General features: G+C 33.2%; 1 protein-coding gene across 12 annotated transcripts in view; it reads left to right on the top strand.

Annotated features, from left to right (window-relative positions):
- LOC143244985 (cell adhesion molecule Dscam1-like) overlaps positions 1-27,853 on the top strand; it is a 132,662-nt gene that overhangs the window by 66,344 nt on the left and 38,465 nt on the right. For all 12 annotated transcript variants that reach the window (XM_076490649.1, XM_076490658.1, XM_076490657.1 and 9 more), the window contains exons 7-16: positions 6,424-6,696; positions 11,442-11,849; positions 14,772-14,933; positions 15,744-16,031; positions 17,126-17,245; positions 17,877-18,050; positions 20,197-20,344; positions 20,849-20,997; positions 25,045-25,173; positions 25,704-25,871. In XM_076490649.1, the coding sequence (XP_076346764.1) occupies positions 6,424-6,696; positions 11,442-11,849; positions 14,772-14,933; positions 15,744-16,031; positions 17,126-17,245; positions 17,877-18,050; positions 20,197-20,344; positions 20,849-20,997; positions 25,045-25,173; positions 25,704-25,871 (2,019 nt within the window). The remainder of the gene's footprint in view (positions 1-6,423; positions 6,697-11,441; positions 11,850-14,771; positions 14,934-15,743; positions 16,032-17,125; positions 17,246-17,876; positions 18,051-20,196; positions 20,345-20,848; positions 20,998-25,044; positions 25,174-25,703; positions 25,872-27,853) is intronic.

Here is a 27,853-nt window from a genome sequence, read left to right on the forward strand (position 1 = left end):
TTTCATAATTGAAAAGTTATAAAACACTTCAAAAGTAAATATTCAAAGAGTGAAATTGTAACCAAACGCCAAAGCCTAAAGACAACAGTTAAAACACGGGAATCTTCATTGTTCTTTATGGAAAGGTAACATTTAGCACAATGAAACATTTAGAGTAATAACATTCTCCGAAAATACTCCCCAAAACTAATCTAGTGCAATGTCTTCATTCACGAAGTGAAAGTTTTGAATACAAAAAAAAGAACCCTTTGACCCTCAAATTGTGGGGATTAAGTTGGACATTGCACTTATTACTGTTAACAAGAAAACCACAAGGACTTGAAATTGAAGAAATTCACAAGCGTCCATCAATCGAAATCAAAGGCAGTTTCCTGAGGAAAAAACGTTCGAAGTAATTTGAATCTAGCATTCCTATTCGACTATATACCTGCAAAGACCCCAGGTATATTTTAGAAGTAATTAAATACAGTAACGAAAGCTGACATTCTATACAGTGGAGCGTCTTCGAAAAGTTTATGAAGATTTTTTGGGTAAGATTAATCTTGTTCTCCTTCATAGAATCTTGTTACAACAGCAATTGTAGGTCGAAAAATAGCATGAAATCATGATTTCCACATGAGCACAATCGGCGACGTCTTAATAGCATGTGGCCTGAAGTATCGCTTTTGTAAAGTGTTATACACCCTAGTACGTGTACGTGATGATACTAGTCAAACAGGAAGGTGGCTTGTGCTAATAAACCTCGGTATGTATACTTGATGGCATTAGCTAAACAGGAAGATAACTTGTGCTGATAAATCTCAGGATGTATACATGACGTTATTAGCCAAACAGGAAGGTGTCTTATGATGTAATTATGTCCATATATAATGCATACGTAAAATAAGCCTCATATTTAGTGTCTAATTCAAGATGATAGCCCGTGACTCAGAAGTAAGTCTGGAAGCCTTTAACGGTGGAAATGAGGTTTCAATCACTCACAGTAGGCACAACCCAGTGCGTTGTTTTATGCTTAGTTACAAGCATACAAAATGAAGATCATAAATAAGGGGTATAAGCAGAAAATAAACGCAGCTTTATTTTCACTTGTCACTCTTTTGTTTTAATCGACAGGCGCTCGGTAAACTTACTAAACACATCTGCCGTCTATGTTTCTCTCATTCAGTTGTTTATGATGCATTATGGTTAAAATATTTAATGATTTTTACTATATTCTTTGTTTTTTTATGTGAAAAAAAAAGAAATAGTTAGCATGTCCACATCTCAGACGCAACATAAACGTTTTAGCCATACCACAATATGGTTAGCAAGAAGAAATCTCATCTAGCCATACCACAATATGGTTAGCAAGAAGAAATCTCATCCAGCCATACCACAATATGGTTATCAAGTAGAAATCTCATCCAGCCATACCACAATATGGTTATCAAGTAGAAATCTCATCTAGCCATACCACAATATGGTTAGCAAGAAGAAATCTCATCCAGCCATACCACAATATGGTTATCAAGTAGAAATCTCATCCAGCCATACCACAATATGGTTATCAAGTAGAAATCTCATCTAGCCATACCACAATATGGTTAGCAAGAAGAAATCTCATCCAGCCATACCACAATATGGTTATCAAGTAGAAATCTTTTCTAGCCATACCACAATATGGTTATCAAGTAGAAACCTTTTCTAGCCATACCACCATATGGTTATCAAGTAGAAACCTTTTCTAGCCAAACTACGATGCAGTAAGCTAATAGAAGTATCTTCTAGCCAAACCATACTATGATTAACAAATAGAACTATCTTCTAGTCAAACAACAATATGATTAAGAAGTAGAAGTCTCTTTTAGCCAAAGCACAATATGGTAAGCAGGCCATACGATTACCTAAGACTAGTTATTAATTAGTAACCTTTTGTACAAGTAGATATTAATTACCAAGTAATTTTATCCTACATATCAGCAAATATATTGCTAGAAAGAAGGGCTGGAAAAAGATGATTTGTATCATTGTAGTGTCCGATATTCCATCCTAGGTTTTCTTGAAGGACGCCATGTGTGTTACTTTTTTGTCAGAAGATCTCTCCAATTTAGAAATCGGATCAGTGATACATATACACAAGTGTTTCATTTAGAGTTAATACAAGAGTTATGAGCTAGGTAACTATAAAGGGGGTGTTAAATTTAGTGTTTCTAGAAGTTATAATTTGTCGCAGGTTTCCTTGTTAATCCGTTGTTGTGAAATGACGTCATGTCACTCGAACCTTCTAAGTTTTTCTCGTTGTTTCATATTGGGTATTGTTACATCATAGCGTCTCTTGGTGTGTAGAAAGTTCTAGGCCTCAGTTGGGAAAACTAGATATAGGCGATCAGATTAGTTTGAAAAATAAGCAAGTTAAGTTACTGAAAACGAAAGTAAAAGGGAAAAATTGAAACTGTACTGCATAATTATCAGTTTAGTTGTTATGTGAATTTCTGTCGTGAGCTTCAAAGCTTGTATTTAATAATAGAGATAGAGGAGAATAATTTGTCTCATCAAAGAGTGTTCTAAAGTAATTTAATCAACGTGTGTGGACTTTGACGAAAAATAGACAATTATTTAAAGCTCTGGATACAACTATGATAAGCAATAGTGTAACGAATGAATTTTTATACATACATTTGACTTGTTTTGAATATATATTATTTTTGAACAAACTCATTGTGTGCTGTTCGTTTACTGTTGAAATTTATAGCCAGAAAGTCACAGACACTTACTGCAAAGAATCACTACCTTTATAAAATTTGACAATCAGTGAAATGATGAACGCACCAGATTTTCATGAAGAAGAACAAAAAATCGAATCTCGAACGTTAGACAAAATTAGTTTGTAATTAGTAATTAGTCATCTAGGTATATAAATTGTTAGAAATCTAACCTATATAAAAATTTTGTGTGTAACGTCGCACATGATTTCGCTTGACTTATCGAATATAGTGGGAGATATGAAAGCCAATATGCATTTATCGAGATATGAATACTATTACCGTCTGCCCACTACGATTTTAGTGATGGAAGTGGAAGGGGGCCGTGAAGAGGTTACGTGAGACTTTATAAGTGTTAACAGTGTTGACATAATAAGCATAAAGACAGTGTGGGATCACCTAGCCAAGAGCATAAAATTTATCATGAAAGTAAAAAAATATTGATTCAATTTTAAACCTAAATAATTTCTGAATTAAGATATTTTCTGTTATTTTTCAATAAAAATAAGCTTCTTTAATCAACGGAGATTTCTGAATTAATAAATTAATAAATATTGCTTTGTTGACTATAATATATAGACTATACATTTCATTCTATACTTTCAGTACAAAGGTTATATTTTTGTTGCTAAGCATTGTTGGAATGTAATGTTACCAGAGGGCACTGGCTTTTGTATAGATTAATAGCTGTTAAGCTAAATGATTTTTACTAATAATTACTCTTTGCATACGACACAAATTAATTTCATAAATGATTTTAATTTTGATTGGCTCACAGAAGAATTTATCGACGTTTAATTACCTCGACAGTATTTTGTTGCCTCTTTTTTTTTTGGTCAACTTTGATTTCAAAAAATTGATTCATTTCAGTTGGATATGAGATGTGAGGCCAGGGTATGTTTGATGGACTATACGCTAGTGCTTAATGAGACTTAGGTAATCATATAAATTATTAACTGTGACAACGATTGCAATTATCACATCGCAACTGTAATTACTTGAGAAGAGTGTTGATAGTCAATCTATTATCACATCGCTACTGTAATTACTTGAGAAGAGTGTTGATAGTCAATCAATTATCACATCGCTACTGTAATTACTTGAGAAGAGTGTTGATAGTCAATCAGTTATCACATCGCAACTGTAATTACTTGAGAATAGTGTTGATAGTCAATCAATTATCACATCGCTACTGTAATTACTTGAGAAGAGTGTTGATAGTCAATCAGTTATCACATCGCAACTGTAATTACTTAGTGTTGATAGTCAATCAATTATCACATCGCAACCGTAATTATGAGAAGAGTGTTGATAGTCAATCAATTATCACATCGCAACATACGTCAATCAATTATCACATGTAATTACTTGAGAAGAGTGTTGATAGTCAATCAGTTATCACATCGCAACTGTAATTACTTGAGAAGAGTGTTGCTAGTCAATCAATTATCACATCGCAACCGTAATTACTTAAGAAGAGTGTTGGTAGTCAATCAATTATCACATCGCAACCGTAATTACTTGAGAAGAGTGTTGATAGTCAATCAGTTATCACATCGCAACTGTAATTACTTGAGAAGAGTGTTGATAGTCAATCAATTATCACATCGCAACCGTAATTACTTGAGAAGAGTGTTGCTAGTCAATCAATTATCACATCGCAACCGTAATTACTTGAGAAGAGTGTTGGTAGTCAATCAATTATCACATCGCAACCGTAATTACTTGAGAAGAGTGTTGATAGTCAATCAATTATCACATCGCAACCGTAATTACTTGAGAAGAGTGTTGATAGTCAATCAATTATCACATCGCTACCGTAATTACTTAAGAAGAGTGTTGCTAGTCAATCAATTAAATCGATGCTGCAGGGGATTCAATGTGTTCAAACTGTAGTTTCTGATGTGTTGAAATTAATGAATATTCCAAGTCCATCTGTATTCTACATTATTAGCTTTTCCACTGTCCTGTACAACGAATAAAAAGAATTGAGTTATACGCAACATTAAAGAGTTTTCAGAATAACACCAGAAGTTGAAACAAATAGCAAGAGCTTAAGAACCAAATAAGAGTTATTCCAGCTGATCGTATGTTTATTGTTTTATGTATATATAACTCATGTCTTAATGGAAGTTTACAAAAGTAAAGTGTCCTGGTTTACACGTTATATCAATAAACGATATTACAATATTAGATATAAGAAATTCATTTTGGAACATAATAAATTCAATAATCCATACTTAACAGTTCTTGGTTCGACACTGATTAGACACGGATTCAATATGGTTGTTTTGATAGTAATAGTTTATTTTATTTTATTATTGCAGCTTATTCTAAAAATATATATATATATATATATATATATATACACATGTATAGTAGGATTCTGATCTGTAATTCAAAACCACGTCATCTACTGGTAATTAAATGATGAATCAAAATGTTGTGATATTATTCATTTTCTATAATTTCATTGGTGTTCAGTAAACTTATTACATTGAAAAAACAAACAAATCTACGCTGTTTTAATCCATGCATCAAGTACGTTTTTTAGTGTTTTGTTAGCATGTCCTTGCTTGTCATAGTCACTTTCTCCCCCCCCCCCAAAAAAAACTCCTAAAGTACCTGAAATGCCCATTTTCTGTATCTTCTAGATCATTGTCCTATTCAAACTCACAACTTTTTTAAAGCTCGAAATGTTTGACCACGTTTAAAAGCAAAACATTTAGCCTTCTTCGGTGCAGCTTTACCAGTCAAACAATGTATTTCTGATTCTAGCTTCACGTGGTATGCAAAATACAAAAAAGTCACGATCGAAGAAATTGAACATCAAATTTCTTCGATCGTGACTTCTTTGTATTTTTGACACCACATGCGATATAGAAACTAAACGACCAGGTTAGAGACCCTTATAATTTATGAATTCACACCGTTAATTTAAAGTTATTAACCAGATAAAGGTGGTCCACCCTCATGCGATTACTCTTGAATGAATATCAAGAATGACTGCCACGATTTTAATGTTCTCACAACTGAAAGTATATCACGGTTCGGACCTTGTTTCATAGTCCTCAACTTAGCATACTAACCACTAGCTTACACTTGGTCATGTAATTTTTCCGAACGACATTATCTTTCTGTCTAGATGTTTTCTTTAGGCCCACCGATGTGACAGTGATAAGTTTACGGACTTACAGCGCTAAAATCCAGGGTTCGATTAATCGTACTGGACACAGTATTTACCTTAACGTGTTTTTGCTTTGAAACATACAAATGACTAACATTTTCATTGGACTTCTCATCCGTTTGTTAGACTTTAAACTTTTGATTCTAATAAAATAGTCTAAATCACTTTGAACCACATCTTTGGTGACACGAGAGTTTGAGTAAAGCGTTAACGAAGCTTGTATTTATTATCTATTCCAATATCCTGTGTCCTTTCTTTTCCTTTGTTTTCATATCTTAGCTATATTGAAACTTTCAAACTGTTTGAATGACGTGAAGTCTTTACAAACCAACCACTGCAACCACCTCATTGAAATAACACTGCTTTATGAGTTAAAGCATTATGATAATTGTTTTTACTTGTTGGACACTGTTTTAAGGCGTACTGTATATGTGCGTATTAATGTGTTTATTATATCATTTAACATTATAAAATTAGTTTTTTTAATTACTCTAGCTCCTCTGCAAGCTTTTCTGGAGCCAAAACGACTTCTGGTAGATGCAGGAAGCTCTGTAACTCTAATATGTAACATTACCGGTTATCCAGTGGAAACAGTTTATTGGATGAAAGACCAGCGCTCTCTTGTAGCAGGAAATAGTAGAGTTCGAATTTTATCTCGAGACACGCTTCACCTCAGTTCTGTTGGTAGAGAGGATAAGGGAGTGTACCAGTGCTACTCCAAAAATAAGGATAGTTCTACTCAAGCTTCTGTTGAACTATTGCTAGGAGGTAACTTTCTACTTATTATACGAAATTTGATGAGCATCCTCGTGATAGCTTGAGGTTAATATGTATTTTGGACAACAGGGGAAAGATAAATGTCACTATTGTAAAACTTCATTTCCAAAAGTTTATAGAAAACCCAATGATGAATAAAATCCGAACATAACTCCTTCCTCTTCCTGGAAACTAATCTGTCAATGACGAAACTTTAAAACTTTCCTTGGTTATTTTGTTGAATTCAATCAAAGTGGACCATGGGTAAGATACACAGGTAAAACTATTTGTTATTTTCAACCTGAACTGCTCATTATATGACACATGCTAAACGGCTAAGTTAAAGACCCATAAAATTCAGGCATAACCGTCTATTATTTAGATTTATCTCACCAGAAGAAGAACAACCACTCAGTCGTCATTTTGTAGAGCTAGTTATCCTTTAGGAATTGTGGATTGCATTATATGTTCCTCAGTTCTAAAAAAAATACTTGATAAACATTAGGATTTCTCTCATTTTATGTTAAGCAGTATTTGTCTAGCGAGTGCTCAGTGCTATTAATACTGTTTAGTCTTAAAAACGTTGAAACTGTTAACTTTTTCATTAACATGAGGTGCGCTAAAAGCAACAAAAACAGTTTTTTTTTTTCTGCCGTTGTATAAATGTTGTCCCCACATTAATTAATCTTATCTATGCCCACGAAAGCTGTGCCAGTGACTGCCGTATCCTATGGAGGTGTGTAACGTATTAAGCAATGATTGTAATGGATCATAGACAGGTGTATAAAGTCTTTAGCGTGATTGTAGTTAATTCTAAGTAGGTAAATAAAGTCTTTGGAATGACTGTGATGGATTATAGACAGGTGTGTAAAGTCTCTAGCAATGACTATGGTTGATTCTAGACGATCGTATAAGTTCTTTAGCAATGGCTGTGATGGATTTTAGTTAGGTGCAAAAAAGTCTCTGGCATTGACTGTGGTGGATTTTAGTTTTATATAAACTCTTTAACAGTGACTATAATGGATTCTATGAAGGTTTATATAAACTCTCTAACAGTGACTGTAATGGATTCTAGGCATATGTACAAATTCATTGTTAATGACTGTGGAGGATTCTAGGCAGATGTACAAATTCTTTGTTAATGACTGTGGAGGATCGTAGGCAGGTGTATAAAATCTTTGACAGTGACTGTGATGGCTTCTATGAAGGTTTATAAACCTTTGGGAGGGAAAGCGCTAGATTCTAAGCAGGTGTATAAAATCTTTGTCAGTGACTGGCGGATTTCAGATAGAGGTATAAAGTCTTTAGCAGTGACTGTGGCTGGCTCTATAAATATTTATAAAGTCTTTAGCAGTGACTGTGGTAGATCCTTGGCAAATGTGTAAATTCTTTGGTATTGACTAGTATGGATACTAAGCAGGTGTATAAATTCTTTGACAGTGACTGTAGTGGATTCTAGCGAGGTGTATAAAGTCCTTGGCACTAACTGTGGTGGATTGTAGACAGGTGTATAAAGTCTCAGATTGTGACAGGGGTGATTTATAGGACAATAACAAGGCAAAGGTTGTATATTACTCAGTATATATCGGTAAAAAGCAACATTAACGATAGATAGTGTAAAGAACTGGCAAAGTATGACATCAGCTATTGTTTTGTGATAATCCTTGTAATTTTACGAGTTCTTTTGTAATCTTTGACCGCTACTTAAGGAAGCTTCAAGTGCTTATGAATTAGATGCTCATCAAACACAAGTTGTTAGCTCAATCACTTCATTAAGCTTTCGACCATATCTTTGAAAAAAAATATGAAAATCGAGAATAGCATTGGTAAAAGAGTATGAGAATATACTCATTGTGAGCTAAGTTATAAAACATATTGAAACTTATGATTCGTTTTAACATCAAACCGTCCAGGGAAATGGTTGTGGACAGTAACGCATGAGGTTCAAGTTGGTCGTATGTTCAGTCCTTTTTGTTGTTAACTTTTAAGTATTTATTTAAGCAAGTAGTCGAATATTTAATACTCATCACGGTAGTTTTTATTTGTTCTAAACAAATAACGTGTTTAAAAGTGTTGTTCGATCTATATATTCCTTATACTTCCAGCCTTTTGAAAGTGAGGATTATTCTTTACGGCGTAATATCAAACACTGAAAATAGCTCATGATATATACGTTCATTATTAACAGAACCTTTTGTTCACTTTTCATTTGCTTCGTAATTTTCTAAACTATTATTTATAGATGTATTAATAACTTATTTCTTCTTTCCATGTACAAACATCTTAGTTTTCTCCTATTTTTTTCTCTACTTCTTTGTAAGTTTTTCTCCTATTCCTTTGCAGCTCCAAATATATATAATAGTTTCGTGCTTCTCTTTTAGCATCTTAAATTTTCTTTTTCTCTTTTATCCAATTTTTGATCCTTTTGGAATAATTCCACATCTTGTTATTGCCATGGTGGAATATTTTTTGTCTTCTTTTCTTTTAATATATCTTTACATTCTTATCCTTTCTTTTATATACGTGTTTACAGTAATTACACTATTGTGACTTTATACGTGTTTATGGCCCGGCATGGCCAAGCGTGTTAAGGCGTGCGACTCGTTATCTGAGGGTCGCGGGTTCGCATCGCCGTCGCGCCAAACATGCTCGCCCTTTCAGCCGTGGGGGCGTTATAATGTGACGGTCAATCCCACTATTCGTTGGTAAAAGAATAGCCCAAGAGTTGGCGGTGGGTGGTGATGACTAGCTGCCTTCCCACTAGTCTTACACTGCTAAATTAGGGACGGTTAGCGTAGATGACCCTCGAATAGCTTTGCGCGAAATTCAAAAACAAACAAACAAATTATACGTGTTTATAGTAATTACACTATTGTGACTTTATACGTGTTTATAGTAATTACACTATTGTAACTTTCCGATCCTTCTTCAATTATCTTGAATATTTTGCTTAATTTTATTTATTTTCTCTTTTATCATTTTTTGAGTTTTTTTCTTGTTATTCTTGTGCAATTGTTTGACAGATTTCAGGATTATCACTTTCTTTAGACGATCTTCTAATCTCTAAACCTGAACTTGTTGAAAATGTATCATTATGAACTTGGCATGCTTTTAAAAATCTTTATCTGCGTAACAGAACACTATCACAGTTTCATTTTATAATAAGGTTTCCACATTTATTTGGCTCAAAGTGAATTCATACAAATCTGTTAACTTACTTTCATTACAAAGGATATTTCGAAAGAACGATATAAAATAAACTAGGAGAAATATCAGTGTTCTTTGGTCCCCTCTGAAATAATATCGCAACCACTCAGCGACCTTCGGACCTCAGTTTGACACTCACTTAGTGTACTGCAGAAAAAAAAGCACCGTATATACGTAATGGTGGACTGTTGATGATCATGTAGTGTAAGGATTAAAGCATTATATATATGTAATGGTGGACTGTTGATGATTATGTAGTGTAAGGATTAAAGCATTATATATATGTAATGGTGGACTGTTGATGATTATGTAGTGTAAGGATTAAAGCATTATATATATGTAATGGTGGACTGTTGATGATTATGTAGTGTAAGGATTAAATCATTATATATATGTAACGGTGGACTGTTGATGATTATGTAGTGTAAGGATTAAATCATTATATATATGTAATGGTGGACTGTTGATGATCATGAAGTGTAAGGATTAAAGCATTATATATATGTAATGGTGGACTGTTGATGATCATGTAGTGTAAGGATTAAAGCATTATATATACGTAATGGTGGACTGTTGATGATCATGTTGTGTAAGGATTAAAGCATTATATATATGTAATGGTGGACTGTTGATGATCATGAAGTGTAAGGATTAAAGCATTATATATACGTAATGGTGGACTGTTGATGATCATATAGTGTAAGGATTAAAGTATTATATATACGTAATGGTGGACTGTTGATGATCATGTAGTGTAAGGATTAAAGCATTATATATACGTAATGGTGGACTGTTGATGATCATGTAGTGTAAGGATTAAAGCATTACATATACGTAAAGGTGAACTGTTGATGATCACGTAATGTAAGGATTAAAGTATCATACATATACATAATGATGGATTGTTGCTGATAATGAAATCTTTAACACTATATAGATGTAATGGCTGAATGTTGATGATCAAGAACCCTAAGAACTAAAAAAGTTACTTGATTTTTATAATATTCATTAGTTTTTGAAATGAATTTTTTGTAACAAGCTAGTGTTACAATCCTGCTCATGGGAAACACACAAAACTTTGAAATCTGATAAAATTGTTGAGTTTTACTAATTGATCAGGTCTTTTTCATTTCGAGAACAAGGACTTAATATTTAGGCTTTAACAAGATGCGCTTGACATTTGAAATAGATTTAAATTTATAAACAGATTAAGTAAGATACAATTCGGTCAATTACCCTTTATTGCCTTCAATTAATTTATGATATAAAATTAAGATGTGTTTCACTAATAATTAAAATAATTTATATAAAACACCAAAACCAAGTACATAAATTTAACAAACCAACTTACAATGTATAATAAAGAAGAACCAATCGACTAAAATATAACAGTTTTGACTTTATTATAAGTATTTTAACAAACTTGGAACAGTTAGTTTATAATTAGTTATAATTATTTCAGCAAATTATCCACATTCTTTGTTACATGAAATTGTAATAAAAAATGGAAGTTTTTTGACAATTTAAAATTATTTCACTCGTTCAAACAGAGACTTCTCCTGCGTTCTTGGATAGTTTTAATGAACAAACGATCCAGCCTGGGCCTAGTGTTTCTTTACATTGTATTGTTTCTGGAACACCATTACCTCAAGTCACTTGGTCAGTAGACGGGATTCCTGTACGAGATGACGAACGTGTGCGCGTTGGAGACTTCGTCAGTCGCAATGGAAATATTATCAGTCACGTGAACATAAGCTACACACACGTGGAAGATGGTGGGTTGTACACGTGCACAGCCCAGAATGAAGTCGGAAAAATTCAAAATTCCGCTAGACTAAACGTCTACGGACCGCCGATGATTAAATCCTTACCAGACAGATCAGTTGTAGCTGAGGAAGACGTGGTTGTATATTGTCGCGTGGCGGGTTATCCTATTCAAGAGATCATTTGGGAGAAAGGTATGTCATAAAAGTAAATGTCTAAAGTTATTTAATATTAAATGAAATAACGGTGTATTATAAAAGCTTTGGACGTCTTGTGTCTAAGGTAATATTAAATATTTTGATACACGTAAGCAGAATATTTGGTAACCTAAGCATGCGTGGAGGTATTTTTGAGTACTATAACATCGTGGACCTGTGAAAGGCGCTTAAGGAAGTCTGTTCAAAAACTGGGACCCAAACTACTCGAATGCTTTCAAAATTTTTCTGCTTTATTAGGAGCTATTTTATTACATTTACTGATAGCTAACAATTTTCAACGCTAAAAATGTCCTCTTATTTTATTAAGCGTGTGGGTTCCTTATGTCGTTTATTGTTTTAGTCGTCCTCTGTAAAGCCATTACGCTCACACGTGTACAACCACACTTCATAAAGTAATCAGAGAAATAATTCAACTACAGTGGTACCTCGGTTCTCGAACTTAATTCGTTACAGAAGGCTGTTCGAAAACCGAATCAATTTTTCCCATAAGAAATACTGTAAATTAAATTAATCCGTTACAGACCTCCAAAAATTACGCATTATGAAGCATTTTAAGTAAAAATATTGCTTATTTATACCTCTATAATAATACTTACATGCATAAAGTCAACCACAAAACTACAAACACAATAAAAAACAATAAATGAAAATTTAACTGCACTTTACCTGTGCTGAGGAGAACTGATGGCGTAAGTGAAAGGTGGTGAGGAACGTGGAGAAAAGGAGGGTTATTATTATTTGGAAGGGGAGTCACCTTCCTTAAAACCTCAGGTAACTCTCCTTCTGGGGTTCTTTCTCTTTTCTGTCTCTTTGCACCACTACAACCTTGCTGGACCTATTTCTCACTAGACACTTGTCTAATGAGGTTTGTTTCTGCCTGCATTTTAAAATGTTTCTGAAGTAAGACATGGCATTGTCATTGAAAAGGTTTATGCTGCGGTTTGCTACAGCTTTGTCAGGGTGAGATTTTTCTACATAATTTTTTAACTCTCCCCATTTTCCACACATTTTCTTGATTAGTGAACTAGGAACATCCTCCCTTCCCTCCTCCTCATCTGAAGACATTTCTTCAGTTGCCTTTTGTTGGTCTTGGTGAGCTCAGTGTTGTGGTCTTCCACCAACCCCTCCACATCATTACCACTCACATTCAAGCCCATACACTTGCCTAGTGAGACAATATTTTCGACAACAGGCTCAGCCTCAAAGCCTTCAAAGTCTCCATCTGCTACTGAGTCTAGCCACAATCTCTTCCAGAGTGAGTTCATGGTCCTCAAAGACACTTTCCTCCAGGCTTTGTCTATGATCCTCAAGCAATGGAGGATATTAAAGTGATTTTTCCAGAACTCTCTGAGGGTTAACTCTGTGTCAGAGGTCACTTCAAAGCACCTTTGAAACAGTGCTTTGGTGTAGAGTTTCTTAAAGTTCGATATGACCTGCTGGTCCATGGGCCAAATGAGAGGAGTCGTGTTAGGGGGCAAGAGCTTCACCGTAATGAAACTGTACTCCTCCACCAACCCGTCCTCCAAGCCTGGTGGGTGAGCAGGTGCATTATCCATCACAAGAAGGGCCTTGAGTGGCAACTGTTTTTCCGTGAGGCAATTCTTTACACTTGGGGCAAACACTTCATGGACCCACTCCATAAAAATTGCCTGGTTACCCATGCTTTACTATTAGCCCTCCACATGACATTTAGTTTACTTTTCGGAACATTATTTTTCTTAAAAAGCCTCGAGTCTTCAGAATGGTACACAAGCAAAGGCTTAAGTTTTAAGTCCCCACTTGAATTACTACATAACAATAGAGTTAGCCTGTCCTTCACTGGCTTGTGTCCTAGCAGTGACTTCTCCTCTTTGATGATGTAGGTCCTCTTTGGCATTTTCTTCCAAAAGAGACCTGTCTCATCACAGTTGAACACTTGTTGGGGAATAAAACCCTCTGCTTCTACGTAGTCCTTAAATTCCTTAACAAATTTATCATCAGCGTCTTTGTTAGAACTGGTACCCTCACCACACTATGTATGCCACTTCTCTTCCTAAACTTTTCAAACCACCCCTACTAGCCTTAAAGGCATCACTTGTATCAGCACTCGTTTCAAGGGTGATTTTCAGGAGGTCAGCATGCAACTGCTTTGCTTTCTCACAAATAATGGTCTCAGAAATGCTATCACCAGCTAACTGTTTTTCGTTTACCCAAATCAACAACAGTTTTCTGCCTCTTCCATTGTTTGTGATCTGTGTTTCGTAAGCACTGTCACTCCTTTTGCAACATCAGCTCCTTTGATGACCTCCTTTATTTTTCAGTATGGTGCAGACTGTGGACTTCGCCATACCAAACTGTGTAGCAAGGGCAGACACACGAACACCACTCTCACACTTCGCCATGAGATCTTTTTTCTCCTCTATTGTGGCTCTAACAACTTTTAATTATGGTTTGCTGCTTTTATTATCCTTCTTTGACCCCATGGTGGCTTATTTAATCAGAATATTTAGAAAAAACAAAAAGAAAAATGAGAACGTTCACAGCAGATTTTAACGGGTGTGTGGACTGAGCGACAGGTGCGGGTAAAATGTTTTGGGTAAAGTTTGGCGTGGGCCGAAAATGGTCGAAGGGTCGTTCGAGTCATCAGTCGGGTTATTTGGGGTTCGGGCCACGACAGCTTGGTTCGTGAACCGAGTTTATGTTCGACAACCGAGACGTTTTTTTCTCAAACAATATGTTCGAAAACCTAATTGTTCGAGAAGGGAGTCGTTCGAGAACCGAGGTACCACCGTATTTCGCATTAGCGTGTAACACTAGATTTTTATTTTCTAAAATTCGTAACTATATTCTTATTTGATGGTTTAAGTTATATATATATATATGTTTCGGAACGTTAATATGTTGCCTTCGTAACCATAGATGGCGAACGTTTGCCAACCAATAAGAGACAGCAGCTATTTCGAAATGCCAGTCTCACGATCAGAAACATTCAGAAAACCGAGGATGAAGGAACGTACTCATGTACAGCCAAAAACACAGATGGCGCTACTGCTAAAGGAAGTGTGAAAATTACTGTCCAAGGTAACAAACTTGTAATGGTAAAAATAAAATAATCTACCTCTTACACTGAAAAGGAATGAATATAAGTATTTTTTGGATTAACAAATTTTGGATCAATCTCTACATAATTATTTGCACAATAGACGTAATATCTATAAATTATACGATTAAGTTGATTTATTTTCCTATTATAATCTCTTAATTATGAAGCGATAACAAACTAATAAAGTAACAAGAAGTTTATTTTTTAGTTTTCGACTGTTTATATTTACACTCAACCAGTGCCTTGCCTATTTAGCTGTAATTAGGATTAAAGTTGACTACCTTAAGTTGGGCATGTTAATATGTACAACCAACCAAGAAACACGCCTATTGCTCATTTAACTAAAGTTGGACCCATGGTGGATTACGTATGTTTGGAACGTTTATATGCACAACTCACCAAGAAATAAGTCTCTTAATTATTAAGCTGAAGTTAGGCATAAATTGGATTGCCAATATTAGAAAAGCAATGACGTAAATAGCGTTTGCAGTTACTGGGTGTTGCAAAGGTTGGTTACTAGAGGATAAATCTATATACTCGCTTAATAAATGTGAAAAAAAAAGGCCACCCTCAAAGTCAATAAAGTTGAGGTCACTTCCACACGTACGTTAATGTTTAGTATCAGCATCTAAAGAAATAATCATAGAAACGTTGAAAAATAACGTTACATTTGTCAACGTTGCAATGGTAACAGCCTATGGAACATCTAGTAGCTGTTTTGAAAGTTGTTGTTTTTTATTTATTGTCGAACAGTTGATTTTCAATTGTGTATTTCTCTTTCGTTTCAGAGAAACCCGTCATCTTGCCATTCAACTTTCCTAAGGAAATACAACAAGGGATGAAAATTCGCCTGTTTTGTACAGTTGCTGCTGGCGATCCTCCGTTTCAGCTGAGTTGGTTAAAAGATGGCCAACTTCTGTTGCCTGGCCGGAGTGATGTTATCATTGCAACTCCAGGTGAAGATTATAGTTCCTTGATTATTGAGAGTGCCACGCCCGAACACAACGGTCAGTACACATGTAGTGCAAAGAACGAGGCAGCGATGGTGAATTACACCTCAACCCTTGTGGTCAGAGGTAAGATAACAGATTACTTTAATTGCATATGTTGTTATAGAGCTGGAAATTCATGATTTTGATAGTCACATTTATAAAATACCAAAAGTTTTAGAAATTAGTTATTGAATGATTTAAAGCTTTTACTGTGTGTGCGTATGCATAACTGCATGTGCTGTCTATTTCATTTAAAAATCAATTTTATAATGTAAGCTAATTTTTATACAATAATATTCAACGTTGCGCTTCTCAAACAAAATCCCAAATTTATAAAAAATGGAAAAACGCATGCAAGTACGTTTATTACAGATTTTCTCAATGATTGAACAAAAATAATTTAAACTTAACATTGTCTTTGTTCTTTTTTCCCGTAATTTCGATACATTATCGTAGAGATTATAATAGTTTGATTTGTTTGGAATTTCGCGCAGAGCTACACGAGAGCTTTCTAAGCTAGCCGTCCCTATTTAAGCAGTGTAAGACTAGAGGAATGGCAGCGAGTCATCACCACCCACCGCCACCTCTTGGGCTACTCTTTTACCTAAAAATAATGGAAGGGACTGTCTCCTTACAGCGCCCCCACGGCTGAAAGGGCAAGCATGTTTGGTGTGACGGGAAGATTGTGATCAACCTTAGATGTCTTTCAAAACTCTTGAAAATATCGGTCGATAAAGATCAAATATCAGTGAAATGTTTAACATTTCGTTATATTGCGATTTTAATTAAACAAATTTCACAAGCTACGAGAAAATCATTTCTTACGTTAACAATGTTATGCTTATTTCTATTTTCCATTCTGGATTTTTTCTGTAATTTCTGGTAAGAGAATAAGGTCATAAAAATCAAGCATATACGAACTGAATCATAATTAAATAAACTTAGTTTGTAAAGAACAACAAATAAACAAATAATTTACTGAAGATTCTTATCTTTTATTAAATGTCTCCCACTGAGACAAAGTTAAGTTATTGGGCTTCCAATTCTAAAATCGCGAGTTCGATTCCCCACACTGGAAACAGTAGTTAGCTTAATGTGACATTTTCTAAAACAAAGAAACAAAAAAGTTTTAGAAATAAATCCAACCCCATATTTTAATTGCTTTATATTTTACTTAGTTCCCCCAAGATGGCGCATAAAGCCGACTGATGTCAGTGTCATTGCTGGAAAAAGCGTCACTTTGCATTGCCAAGCCGAAGGATATCCTCAACCGCAGGTTGTGTGGGAAAGAAAAACAGGCAGGAATTTTTACATACAAATATAAGTAACAATTATGTATTTTACAAACTTTAGGTTTTTCTCTTAAATAATACTTGATATACGAATGAACTTTATAATCAGTTTTATAAGAAAAAAATAAAAGAAAGTTTACCCGAGTTATCTAACGATTATTAACGTAAAGAGTTCAATAAACTGACTTCAAATATATAATGTTGCCACAATTTATTATCACTTTTGATTCAAGGTAAAATACCGTTATATATTTGATATCATAAATTAGTCTATTCACAAATATTATTTTTCAAATTCCTATGCATTTTTGCACACTTTTACTTGATTAATAACAGTTACTTTTATAATATGCATCATGCCAATTGGTTAAACTGTTCCGTATAACTATAGAATTAGCGCTATTAGAATAAACTAAGAAAATACGAAAATACACGAAAATAACTAAATTTCAAGAGGATTTGGAATTAATTACTGTTTAATAAAATAGAAATCTTCACAATTTTAAGAAAATTATTTTCTGTTTATAAATTGTGGTTTATTATATTCAACCACAAACAACCCCAAAATTATTTTCTGTTTTGGTGTGAGTGTAAATTTTACTTTGAAGACTAATATAATATTTTGCCTGTTTTAAAGCATCTAAGGCAAGCGGATATCAGCACATCAGCACAAATTATCATTATCAGATCTTCGAAAATGGATCTTTGACAATAGAGGGCATTACTGAGCAAGACGCAGGGTTCTACTTGTGTCAAGCAACGAACGGAATCGGACCGGAAATGAGCACGGTGGCTCATGTTAGCGTTCACAGTAAGTTTATAAAAGCCGTAATTAAAATATTTTTTATAATCTACGAAAGAAAGGAGAACCTTTTTGCCATTGAATGTTTATGAACAATGACACGAAAGAAAGACCGTTCAATAGGTTTTATTGAAAAAAAAATGTGTATTATACGCTTACTAAATGTATTTAAATGTATTTTTGTGCTTTTTTTATTGTCCCTATCCCCATTACTAACTTCAGTTGTAAGTCAGCAGGCTTACAATTCCTGAAAACGGGTTTCAGTATCCCTCGCGGGCAGAGCACAGATAGCCCATTATGGATGATTTATTCTCAACAACACACAAACAAGTTTTATTTTTTTCATTATTGTTCAATTTCACATCAGAAACAAAATTCTTTTGTATAAAGGTTGTAATATTTTACTAGAATTATAGTTTTCGTTTTATTTGAACACATATATATATACTTTTAAATGTAAGTTTAAGGAGAGAGAGAGAGAAAGTAGAAAAAAGAATAAATAAAACGTAGCCACAAAACAGACATTGAATTGGAATTACATATTTGAACATTTCATGTATTGTATACGTAGAATAATGTCGTTTTATCACTATATATAAGACCTGCTACTGTGTGGACTTCTGTAAGACCATTGAAAATCCAGAGAGTAGCACGAAGTGGGGAAGATATGAGCGATACTAATAATTACGGTTAGGCCTAGTGGTAATGCTGTAATATCTTGGTATTTACGTCTAAACGTCAAAATGAAAACTGAAATGTTAACTTCTCAGACAGTTTTGATGTATCTACTGTGTTTTATTACTTATTTCTTATTCATGTTTTGATTGTATATATATTTGTTGTACGTATGTGTGTGTGTATATATATATATAAGATGTATGTACTGTGTGTATATGTACAAATGTCATATGGGTGTATGTATATATGTTGTATGTGCATATATATATTGTATGTGCATGAATATATATATGCTGTATGTGTGTGTATGTATATATATATAAGATGTATGTACTGTGTGTATATGTACAAATGTCATGTGGGTGTATGTATATATGTTGTATGTACATATATATATATTGTATGTGCGTGTATATAAATATATATGTTGTATAAGCGTGTGTGTGTATATATATATATGTTGTATAAGCGCGTGTGTGTGTATATATATATGTTGTATAAGCGTGTGTGTGTATATATATATGTTGTATAATCGTGTGTGTGTGTGTTTATATATATATATGTTGTATAAGCGTGTGTGTGTATATATATATGTTGTATAAGCGCGTGTGTGTGTGTATATATATGTTGTTTACGCGTGTGTATTATATATGTTGTATGTACATATATATATATATTGTATGGGTATGTATTATATATATGTTTATTGTGTATATATATATATATTGTATGTGCGTGTGTATATATATATGTTGTTGTAATGTGTGTGTATGTATATGTTGTATAAGCGCGTGTGTATATATATATGTTGTATAAGCGTGTGTGTGTGTATATATATATATATGTTGTATAAGCGTGTGTGTGTATATATATATATGTTGTTTACGCGTGTGTATATATGTTGTATGTACATATATATATATTGTATGGGCGTGTGTATATATGTTGTGTGTATATATATATATATTGTATGTGCGTGTGTATATATATATGTTGTATGTGTGTGTATGTATATGTTGTATAAGCGCGTGTGTATATATATATGTTGTATAAGCGTGTGTGTATATATATATATATGTTGTATAAGCGTGTATATATATATATATATATATGCGTGTTGTATATAGCGTTGTATAAGCGTGTGTGTGTATATATATATATGTTGTATAATCGTGTGTGTGTGTGTATATATATGTTGTATAATCGTGTGTGTGTGTATATATATGTTGTATAATCGTGTGTGTTTGTATATATATATGTTGTATAATCGTGTGTGTGTGTATATATATATATGTTGTATAATCGTGTGTATGTGTGTGTGTATATATATATGTTGTATAATCGTGTGTGTGTATGTGTGTATATATATGTTGTATAATCGTGTGTGTGTATGTGTGTATATATATGTTGTATAATCGTGTGTGTGTGTGTGTGTGTATATATATGTTGTACGTATTAATTCTTCCTTTTCTGATAGTTGCTCCACAATTTCATACCAAATTCCGGACTCAGATGGCACAGAAAGGAGAAACTGTTACCATAAGTTGTCAGGTGACTGGAGATACGCCCTTATCTGTTGTATGGCTGCGTGATCAACAAGTGTTGAACCCGGACCTGGAATCAAGGTTAGAATTATGTTTAAAGCGTCTATTAAATGACGTTTTCCAAAATTCTAATTTGGGCATTAGCTAGTACAAGGTATTCAGCAAATGATATAAACTTTCAGGCACGCTCTTCAGTGTGATACAGCTGAAGAAAAATTTTATTATTTGTTACCAACGTTAGGCTGAGTTTAAGCTTGTACTTAAATTACTTATCATATAAAGACTTAATCATTTCACATTCTTGTTGTGTAAATGTATAGAACGTACCTTGTATAGAACTGATTGGCCCATTTACATTGTGATAATTTACGTACAGCGTATTGTAATACAAAATTCTAGTTAGTCACAATAAAAAACGACAGAACATACATAGAAATATTTCAAGGATCAGTTTGTTTTGGTCAAACGTCGTTAAACTGTAAAATAAACAAACAGAAACTGTTCCATGTAAAAATCGGTAAAATACATATAGCTCGTAGTGGTAACTGATATCTCTGTTCATTCTGTTTTCTATTTCAAACAAAGAATCGAAATGAAAGAAATTGTGAAAACACGAGGTATTGAGTCTCAACTACAGGTAATGTCAGCGACCCGAATCGATTCTTCCATGTATACGTGTCGAGCCTCTAACAGTTATGGATCAGATGAGACTAAGATACAGTTAATTGTTCAGGGTAAGTAGAACTCGGGTTAGGGACAGCAGATTTGGTTAGGGACAGTTGGGAAACGTAATGTATCAGTCAAGAGTAATTCAGTCTCGTGTCGAACAAAGTTTATATAATCATGATATAAAAACGTTCTCATAATGGGAAATGTTGTTTTTCAGATATATGAAAGCACTTTGTGATCTCTTAACTTATTAGGTTTAGCGTTCATTACCTATAAAAATCTATCTGTACATCTCTATTTATCCGAATACTTTAACACTAGTTAAGTTAATTATTAGGTAAAATTTTAAGTCTTTTACTCTTCTTAATTATATTTAATGAATCTTAATTTTACATTTTTGCCTCCCGGTGGGACAGCTGTAAATTTATGGACAGTTAAAATACGGGTCTGATCCCCGATGGACACAGCAGATAGCCCAGTGTCACTTTTCTGTACTCATTAAACAAACAAAGTTTTATATTATTGTCGTGTAAATGTACAGAACGCCCCATGCAATATAAGGTAAAGTATCGTAAAAGTTCACTCAGTTATTTCTGATGAGTTTGTTACATATAAAGGAACTTTTCATAATTTACCAATAAACGTAGCTAAAGCTGTACTACAAAATAGATTAGATTTTATATGATACTTTGACTTAATTGCATTCTATTTTGCTTGGTTTTGGAGACAAATCTTATTACCATATAATATATACATCTTTAGTGGCTAAAGTCCCTGATAAATCAGGACTTAAGCAGCCCCAAGTGGCAAAATGTTAAGTCTTACGACTAATAAATGGTTTTGATACTCGCACTGGGCACAGTACAAATAACCCATTGTACAGCGTTATACTTAACCACAAACAACCCCAAAATTAAGGCTTATAGTGTGCACAGCATAAATAGCCCATTGTACATCGTTAAACTTAACCACAAACAAACCCAAAATTAAGGCTTACAGTGTGCACAGAATAAATAACTCATTATATATATATCATTGTACCTAATAACAGCAAAGGAAAACAAAAAAACAGTTGCTGAAACTTATGATGGAAGTATAACTGTGAACTTCAAATATATTAATAAAGTTATTTTAAAATTCTTATACCAAATATTTACATTTGCAACAATGGGATTCTTATCTTTTAAATTTTCTTACATTATTGTGAAAAATTTAATTTACTGAATGTTGAAATAACTCAGTAAGAACTGCAAATTTCTTCACACAAGAGAAAACTCAGGGGCTGTTGCTTAAATTTTGAAAACAGTTGAGAGTTTTAATAAATCTGAATTACAAACATATATACTAATACATAACTACATTTATATAACAATCAATCGATCCCAGTTTTTTGTAGCGATTGTAAAACTGTGCCACGGTAATTGTTAATCGATTAAAAAAATCACATGTAAAGCTGGGCTCTTAAAAACCTGTTCAATACTGGGAACATTTGATAACATTCACGTTGCTCGCGATTCTTTAGCTATTGGTAATTGTAAAGATGAAAATTTAATTTTTATACATTTGACTTTGATAATTATTTTGATGAATTATCATCAGTATTTCAGGATTTTTTTTTTTTTTTGTATCGTCCCCATCTGTGGGTCAGCAGTAAATTTTCGGATTAACAATTTTAAAATCCAAGACTACATTCCCCGCGATGGACAGAGTACAGACAACCCACTGTGTCTCTAACGAAATGTTACCAACATTTTTCTGTCCTTAAATTTAATGGTTCGGTAAATTATACACTAAAAAACTACAGTTTAGCATAATGTTATGTAACTTATAGTTTTTCTCTTAAGAGTAGCTTTCCACCCGTATGTCTGCGGGCTTACAACGCCGAAAACCTTGTTACAATATTCGTTGTGGGCAGAATACAGATAGTATCATTATGTAGATTTATTCCTAACTTTATATAAACTAACAAATCAATTTTACGATTAAACGTATTTTTCAGCGAGTTCTTCACCAAGGTGGCGCTCTGAGACTCCTTTCTTTTCACAAACGAACCTTTTGCGAATATTCTTCTCTCCAAATTTGTTATAAAAATCTTCCTTTTCCCAATTATAACCAACTTTCCGTCACAACTTATACTGTTATATCAGTATTATCATTAGCCAGGACATATAATTTTCGTATAATTAACGTGAATATATTGCTCTCTTTCTTAGAATACGGACAAACCATGCTGTATTAGTGTTCTCATTAGCCAAGACAGACTTTGCATATAATTAATTAATGTAAAATCACTGTTCTCCTCATTGAGGCATGGATACATCAGGTAGATTGTTCGTTGAATTTTAATTGAAATACTGTTATTATCTTATGGATATTTGTTGATAATTATTTGTGGGATTATAAAAATTGGATTGACTAAACAAAATGGTGGAGCGTCATCTTGTAGATAGCATTCTCGGAATGCGAATCCGAGTTCCGTTGCTAACTAAACTGATTCTCAGCTTGGGGAAGTAAATATGCTAAAGGAGTGATAGTCAAACCCACTACTCAATCATACGAAGGTATAGAGCAAGAAATGATTGTGGATAACGTTGACCAGCCACCTTCTCCCTCGCGGTTTGTGTAGTTTTTAACTATTCTTGCCAAATGTAATTGACCACGTTCTTACCTATCATTTTACGGTAGAGTATTAAAGCTTAATGAAACTTAGCTAGTTTAATGACATAACCTAAGTGTTATAAGTTAAGTATTTACGAGATATAATGATAATATTTTTGTGAAAAAGTGGCTAAAGGCTAGTCATTCGTCTTTGCCTTTTGATGAGAACGGTCTTCATTTAGTTTAAATTGACCATAAGGTCACACTTTTTCGAATAATGTTAATGTTATATGTTAATTGTGTACTTACCGATGATGTTATACGATATAGGTTTAAAACGTCATGGTAACTTATTAGATATTTTTCTTATTGGTAAACTAGACATCCATGTAGAATGTCTGTTGGTAACTATTTCACATATTCACTCCTTTTCGAACCGATTTTGTTTTTAAACTTCGCCTTGAATGAATCATCCGAAAAACCAAATTTTTTGTAAGTTGCAGTGGCTAATTAAACACTTTAATCAAGTAGTTTATTATATTTTGAAATGTAATTACAGTTTTATTTAACTCTGCTAGAGAGTTTTAATTTCTTCAACTCCATTTCTTATAATAAAATAACAGCGGTTGTTACACGTATTTTTCCACCTTTGGTTTCTGATAAATAACTTAGGCTTAGTAGCCATGATTTTCGCACTTGTAAACAAAAAATGACAGTGCTCTTTGTTACCTTTGTTACAACTGTTGATTCATTTTTTTACTTCAACAATGGAACTCTTATTTAATTATGCCTACAAAACTTCGAATTTACTTTTATTTAGAAGTTTTACAACTTGATAGTTATAAACAAGATATATATATTCAGTGGAGACTATTCCATGATACTCTACCCTCTCCAGTCTGGCTTAGTAATAATACTCTTAGAAAACAAAAAGGGGGCACACACGATGTAATGAGGGCATTGGACCGCTTCTTCATACTTCTCTAAATTGTCCAGCAAGTGACAATAAGATGTGTGTTTAAAATATAGAAGTTTACTCTGGTTTATAACTAAATTTTGATGTTTCGTGTTTATTTTATTCTGTGTAATATTATTTTCTAGTAGCTAAAGATATTTGTAAAATAAAATAAAATAACAGACAAAATTATATCTCTGGAACTGAATCATAGTTTCTTTATATGAGATTAGATGCTTGTGTTTTGAATAAACAAGAAGATAATCCGATCTTGTTTTATTATATTTGTTTTCCTGAGAGTTATGGTTTGAAACTACAGATAAGGTTATATTTGAGTTAACTTGCTAATTCTGATATTATTATTTTATATTTATATGTATTATATTTAGTAAATATGATTATCACATTTAAGTTATCTGTTTAACACTTCAGTGACTGTGATTATTTTTAGAGTAAGCGTGAATATTCTATTGCAATTTTAAATAATGTATAAGTTCTTGTGTTGCTGGATAAAGGAATAAGATATTTATCCGTATCTGCCTTTATATACCTCTTGAAGAACCACCTGATCCTCCTCAAGAAATAAAAGTGCTTAAATCTGGTAGTCGAAACGTGGCGATCACTTGGAGTCCACCTTTCAGTGGAAATAGCGTAATCATTAACTACACCGTACAGTGGAGATCTAAAAGTACGAATGGTTTCCCATTTTCATATATTTGTTGTTGAATTGTGAAACAGTGACTTTATAACTTGTGTGAAAATTAATACGTTTTAAGTATTGTTGTTTAGTTATAATCAACGAAAAGAGAAACAAACTTGTCAATATAAAGGGCTTACAAATTACAAAAATTATACTGTTTTTTAGCTCGATGAAAACTTATTGACGTAGAAAATAAAAAGACTTTAAATAGCTTAGATAATTTCTACTTAATTTCTTAAAATGTCTTTAAAATGGTAGTAGTAAAAGTTTGCTTCCAGAGTCCAAGGCTACAATGAAAGCTGATGCATGTGTTTTATTGAACTCAATATTAATACGGATGTACTTTCATATTTTAAATAAGTTATATTGTTATACGTTTTTAATGTTGTTTTTGTTTTACCAAAATGTGTCATAAGTTGTGAAAAGTAAAAAGGAAAGAAAATAAAAAAACACTTTTATTAAAAACATTTTTTAATATTATAAGAAAAAGTTAAACTAATTTATAATTCTGTTACTAGGTGTCTCTTCTTCAATATGGAAAGTGCGCACAGTTCCAGCAAACGAGACATCATTCGCTATTCACAATTTAAACCCAGCTCGGACGTATGAAGTGCGTATGTTGGCAGGAAATAAAATTGGTGTAAGTCACCCAGGAAACACGTTTACTTTTTCAACTGAAGAGGAAAGTAAGTGGATAATTTACATATTCTAGTATAGATCTGAAATATACATCACTACAGACATTAAACCTACTAATAAGAATTTTTGTTTAACCGTTTCGTTTCGTCTTTCAAAAAAAATCTTCACGTCATTCACATACAAATGAAAAATTTTACATCGAACCAGACAACTAATTATGCGATAACCTGCTTAAAACAGGAACTGGAAACACTTTTTTGTCAGTTTTAATTTCACAGGTTAAATATTTAGCAGCTCTCAAATGGCACAGTAGTTTGTCTACTGACTAGAACCAGGGTTTCGATACCCGTGGTAGGCAGAGCACAAATAGGCCATTGTGTAGCTTAACTACAAAACAAACAACTACTTAACATGTACGATAATATTTTAAAATGAAAACACGCGATATTTAGTAAGAATAAACTTAATTTGGAAATTCAAGTTTCCTTTTCTGTTTCATTTTATCAGTAGTTTCACCTGTCTGAGACTTGTTTTGGTTTTTCATGTCGTCAGTTAAAAATGTCGTTTATTTCACTGTTATTTGTTTATATTACATACTCTGTGTTAAAATATATTTGTTTATAATACATACTCTGTGTTAAAATATATTTGTTTATAATACATACTCTGTGTTAAATTATATTTGTTTATATTACATACTCTGTGTTAAAATATATTTATTTATATTACGTATTCTGTGTTAAAATATATTTGCTTATATTACATACTCTGAGTTAAAATATATTTGTTTATATTATGTATTCTGTGTTAAAATATATTTATTTATATTACGTATTCTGTGTTAAAATATATTTGTTTATAATGAGACTTGTCACTTTATTATTGCCATTTTGGCCCAGCATGGCCAAGTGTATTAAGGCGTTAGACTCGTAATCAGAGGGTCGCGGGATCGAATCTCGGTTGCATTAAACATGCTCGCCCTTTCAGCCGTGGGGGCGTTATAATGTGACGGTCAATCCCACTATTCGTTGGTAAAAGAATAGTCCAAGAGTTGGCGGTGGGTAGTGATGACTAGCTGCCTTTCGTATGGTCGAGGGTTATCTGTGCTAGCTGCCTCTAATTTAGTGTAAGACTAGAGTGAAGGCAGATAGTCATCACCACCCACTGCCAACTCTTGGGCTACTCTTTTACCAACGAAATAGTGGAATTGACCGTCACATTTATAACGCCCTCATGACAAAAAGGGCGAGCATCTTTGGTGATTCAAACCATTAGAAAAATAACTACGGTAAGCGCAGCAAATATTTCTTTATCACTTTGTTTATTATTTCTTCATATAATTTTAAAATATAAATATTCTCCTCGCAACAAGAACACGACTTTAACCAGGACAATACACGAGGGTTTATTGAAATTTGTATTGATGTAATTTGTAAATATACTACTAAAATAGCCTATTGTGTAACTTTGTACTGAATACAAAACAACCTTTAAAAATGATTTTTCAGGGAATTGCTGCACGGAAAAAGTATTGTGATTGTGCTCTGCCCTCGAAAGCTGGTTTTTAGCGTTGTAAGTCCAAAGACATTCCGCTGTCTGTACCAGTGTAACTATTCAGTTTTCTAAACTGTTTTCAATTAGGTACGAATACTACGATTAGTAATTACTAGCACAAAAAAAGTAGCCTATAGAACGACATTTCTATAACATGTATAACTCGACAGTCATTATATAGACCAATTTCCAGTTTTATAGGAACAAAAGGACTTTAATGTAGTTGGATTACTTATACACTGTTACTGAAGATAAGTTTGTAGTGATAATACATGTTAGTCCATGACAAACATTAAACAAAGCTTAACTGTAATGCTTAATCTTAGACATTTTACTGGTGAGGTAGATATTGAAAAAAAGTCATTGGGAATGACGACATCGCTGTTTCATTAATAAACACAATCATACGTATGTATATATACATGGCATTAATACACACACTCATACGCATGTATACATACACGGCATTAATACA

Source organism: Tachypleus tridentatus, chromosome 2 (assembly GCF_004210375.1).
Source record: "Tachypleus tridentatus isolate NWPU-2018 chromosome 2, ASM421037v1, whole genome shotgun sequence".
NCBI classification, from domain to species: Eukaryota; Metazoa; Arthropoda; class Merostomata; order Xiphosura; family Limulidae; genus Tachypleus; species Tachypleus tridentatus.